The following is a 4,536-nucleotide window of genomic DNA, read 5'->3' on the forward strand; positions in this document are numbered from 1 at the left end:
ATAAGCTGGCACGTTCACTTTTTTACCGATGTATTTACGAAAGTATCAAAGAATTCCTACGGAAACAATAAAATGTCTGCATCAAGTTGTACAGTACTAAAATTTAAAGGTTAAATAACTCATTTATATTAAAATGATATTAAACCGTTTTTCAAATAAGCAAAAGAATCCGATCTGAAATCAAACAAATAATTATAATATAAGAAAAGCATGAACCGAATCACTTCCAGATTTTATTTCCAGTCAGTTATTTCTTCCACGTCATAAGAGATTACTCGTGCAACACAATGCATACAATTCGTCGAGTGTAGGCAGTGCAGGTAACATTAAGCCTACAAAAGGCAGTTGACAACCGTAAAATTGTCTCTTCGAGATTGCACTGCCAATTTTTTTGATGTTTACACACAAATTGTTTACAAAATTATACAAAATTTCATCAGTATTTCTGCCTCTTTTTACAAGCAATATTTTCTGCTTCATATAATATACAATGAAAACAGTTTAGTAAATAAACTTCAGATTTAATCTATTTATTTATTAATATACAACTTAATACATTGGAATACAAAATTGAAGTAATGAAAATCATAAAAAACTCTCGAACCTGTAGAAGCGTATTTATGTGCGGTTTTGAACAACAAAATAGAGTAAAAAATTTTTTTTTTCTTTAAAACAATTAAAACAAAAAAAAGTTAACTGTAAAAATACAAATTTATTCAATTCAGATGCGCTGTTTCTTTCAATTCATTCAACTTCGAATTCGTAATTCTCCGAACCGTTTGTCGATCTTTGGGAATCCAGCCATGTTTTTTGCCATAAGCTTGCACATAAACTGTAGAAAAAAAATTTTAATATAAATACTTGGCAACATTACTACTATAATTTTTTATCGAAGATACAGAAAAATGCTCATTTCACTTGAAAGAGATCGATAAAAAACTTTTCAAATTAAAAAAAAAATGAGATACTTTGATTAGCGAATGGATCTGGTAAATACTATACAATCTTATAATTACGATAACGATATAATTAATACCTATTTTTCTAATGATTATTCTATATCTCCTTTTTCCTGAAGACTCACCATGATTAACAAATATTTTTTTAACTATTGATTAGTTTTCTATTTTAAAAAAATATTTACGATGTATTGCATCAACTCCTTTTTAATACAGCCCGGGTCTAGCAGTTTCAGATTTTCCTTGTCCTTTAGCTTTCTGTCCTGTCAGGGAACAGCTTCTTAATGCATGCTCTGTAAAGACAACCTTTAACAAAACTCTTGCCAAATCAGTCTATTTAGTAGATTTCTGTAGAGTGGTTCTCATTTCGAAAGTGTTAACGTAAATGTTTAATCCTTTCATCAGTTCTGAAACCAGTTAACAAATTAAACATGAATCAAATTTGATGTTGTGTTACTTAATTTTAAACAAGCGCGGTATGTTAACAAGAAAGAAATGTTATGTGTCTTTTTACAGCCTTGCATTCCAAGTTCAAAGAATTTTAAAAATAATATAAAAATTTGCATTATTTTCAATTTTATGTGGTCTTAACATCCATTTATTACTGTCTCGTTTATTTGCGTCCTGATGTTGACGACAGGTAAATACTATTTCCAACATGGCTGGTACCTTGATTTTTTTTCAAAGATCGGTAATTTTCTTTGAATTCAATGTTAACGTGATCCATTTCCTTGTGTAGTACCTTAAGACAAATTTCAATCTTGAAAATTTTTTATATTCAGAAGAAAAACAGTATCAACATTACACGACGCTTACTTTATGAGACAATTTATTTCTCACCACAGATTGACTAAAAAAATAATATTCGTCGTCAGAAGAATTAATGATGTAAGTTTTTGATGATTGATTTGTCTAATTAAAAAATATATTATTGTTAGGTGTAATTTACAATTTTTTATAGCGTTGTTAAAGAAAAAATTGAGCCCACATTAAGAATCGTACCTTAATTTCTTCCGCTTCTGCGCAACTAAAATCGGGGAGCTCACACGAACGTAATGGTAAATCATTATCTTTTGTGTAAATGTTTACTTTTTTTTACTTCATTTTCAGTATTTTGAGACTCATTTAATGGTTCTTCCGACATTCCTGACGATCTACTTCTTTATTTTGGGGATACATTTGTCTAAATTAGAATGAAAAATTATTGTTCGTTGAATAAGCATAAGACTAAAAATGAAAAAAAATTAATTTGATTACATCAATTTCGTCAGGTTTGACGTTTACATGACCACCTTGATTTAAGTCTATCATACCAAACGATTGGTTACTTGTATTCAAAAATTCAGGACCATAAAATTAATGCAATAGTTAATGTAAATACAAGTATAGTTCTTTATGCAACTATTTTCGGGTAAAAATAGGCCATACCTCGACATAACTTGATGGCAAATGGGTAGCTTCTAACTCAAATGGATTTTTAACTTTCAAAGAACTCTCATCAGTCATCAGTGATTTGACAAAATTGAGTTTCTGTAAAATTTTCTAAAAATTAACAAAAAAAATAATAACACGTGTTGATATATCGTGCGATCATCATAATTATGATGTACGTAAATTTTCTCACACAGCTGATTTTTTCTTTGATGCGATCTAACTCTGTTTCAACTTCATGCTTAACAGTCCCTATTAAATCTTCCATCCAGAGATTTTTTCTAGATTTTTCATTGGCATCACTGTGACTAGGATTAAGATTTTTGTTCTGTTTTACATCTGAAAGAATCTCTTTTTCTAGCATAGTTGCTGGTCACTTCAGTGATTTAGTCGACTTCTAAAATATCAAACTTAAATTGGAGATGATTTGTTAATAGATTTATTAAATATTTCATTTACCTTGTTTGATAAATCCTTCGTTTCTGTTTTACGTGACCTCACTATGCTATCCATTTTATTCAAGAACTCATTCTCGTTATCTAAATAAATATAATCAATAAAACACATATGATGTAATGGATAACTTAAAAAGCTCTTTAAAGTAAGTGAAATTAAAAAAATGTATAGATCCAGTCACAACCCTTATACTTGAGTGGTGATCAAATCACGAAACGAGAAATCATTGCAATACCACTAAGCTACAGTATAAAGTGCAACTAGGTCCGTAAAATAAATCATTAGCCATTTAAGTCACGAGCTGCGTACAATATTTTTTTTGTTAGCAGATGCTGCCTGTAACTTTCATGCTAATCAATACATGTATTAAGTATCATAATAACTATCTCAATTGGCATACAGTTCAGCAGTTTAGCATGCATACAGGCAGTACGGTAAAATTAGTTGTCAGTGACAGCAGCCCGTCCGGATATACCTATATTATAGTGGCTTATCGTATGTAGACTAATATCTAAACAGACTGAAGGTGGAAGAGAATCATGTAAAAACCAACATCACCCCACAAACGTTGACAGAGCAGTACCAGGCTGCACACGTGTGGGTAAAAAATAATTTTTTTACTGTGGGGCACAAAGTATTTTCTCAATCATAAAATCACTCAGAGTTTCTCTCACTTCAAAGATAACCACCTACTTTAAACTAAAGGTACAAAACAATTTTATTCTCGTGACAATACAATTTTTTATTTATTTCGTTATTAAGAAAAATTTTTCGTAAATAATGGTTTGTCAAAAAAATGCATTGAGTACTTAATGGTTTTGATAGATTCAATTCTTCCTTAACCTATCAACTTGTCAAAAAATAATGACAAATTTAGAAAGTTATTATTTTCACTACTACCACCGCATTATAAAATCGTCAAAAAGCATCAAGTTTATAAAGATTTAGGAAAGTTTATTAGTAATAAAAACCAACAAGAATTTGTGAACAATGTCAGAGTTCTAATGTGAATGCATTTTATGTCGAGTACGATTTGAAAAAGAGCCTTAAAAACGCTTTTGAAACGAGAAAACTAAGCGCATTAGTTAAAAAACATAGCTCTGAGATTATTAACGATGAAAATTATGTATGTGACCTTACCTCATCAAAACAATACTTAAATTTTTTTTAAAAGACTCTTGAAGAAGAATTTGATGTATGCTTATTATGGAACACAGATGGGGCATCTGTTTCGAAAAGCTCAAAAGGTGAAATTTGGCCTGTCCAAACTCAAGTATTGAATATACCTCCGAAATGCAAAAGAGATTATCAGTTTTTGGCAGGAATTTACTACAGCACTGAATCAAAACCAAACATGAATACCTTCTTAAAACCATTCACGGAAGCTTTAAAAGATTAATTCGAAACGGGTGTAGATTGGGTCAACAAATCAACAAAAACTAAGGAACACAGCATTGTTATCGTACCTATAGCAATATTAGATTGCCCTGCAAGAGCCAAGGTTCAGAATCTTATGCAATATAATGGACAGTTTGGCTGCAGTTTATGCGAACATCCAGGTATTACTTGCAAAACTAGAAATGGACATCGCAGACTGTACTCACCGCTTAACTACTCTCCTGTTTTACAAACAAAGGAAAAAATGATGCTGCAGGCGGAACAAGCTATTCATAATAATGTTAACCACATG

General features: G+C 30.6%; 1 protein-coding gene across 1 annotated transcript; it reads left to right on the top strand.

Annotated features, from left to right (window-relative positions):
* The first annotated feature begins 3,262 nt into the window (after positions 1 to 3,262).
* On the top strand, positions 3,263 to 4,245 carry LOC149374828 (uncharacterized). Its single transcript, XM_089590653.1, has 4 exons — positions 3,263 to 3,341; positions 3,609 to 3,685; positions 3,844 to 3,972; positions 4,021 to 4,245. Exons 1-4 carry the CDS (start codon positions 3,263 to 3,265, stop codon positions 4,243 to 4,245), a joined length of 510 nt encoding a protein of 169 aa, XP_089446779.1.
* The last annotated feature ends 291 nt before the right edge of the window (positions 4,246 to 4,536 follow it).

The sequence above is a fragment of the Copidosoma floridanum genome, unplaced genomic scaffold (assembly GCF_036245765.1).
Source record: "Copidosoma floridanum isolate Cflo_tuat_1 unplaced genomic scaffold, Cflo_Japanese_pri ptg000013l, whole genome shotgun sequence".
NCBI lineage: Eukaryota > Metazoa > Arthropoda > Insecta > Hymenoptera > Encyrtidae > Copidosoma > Copidosoma floridanum.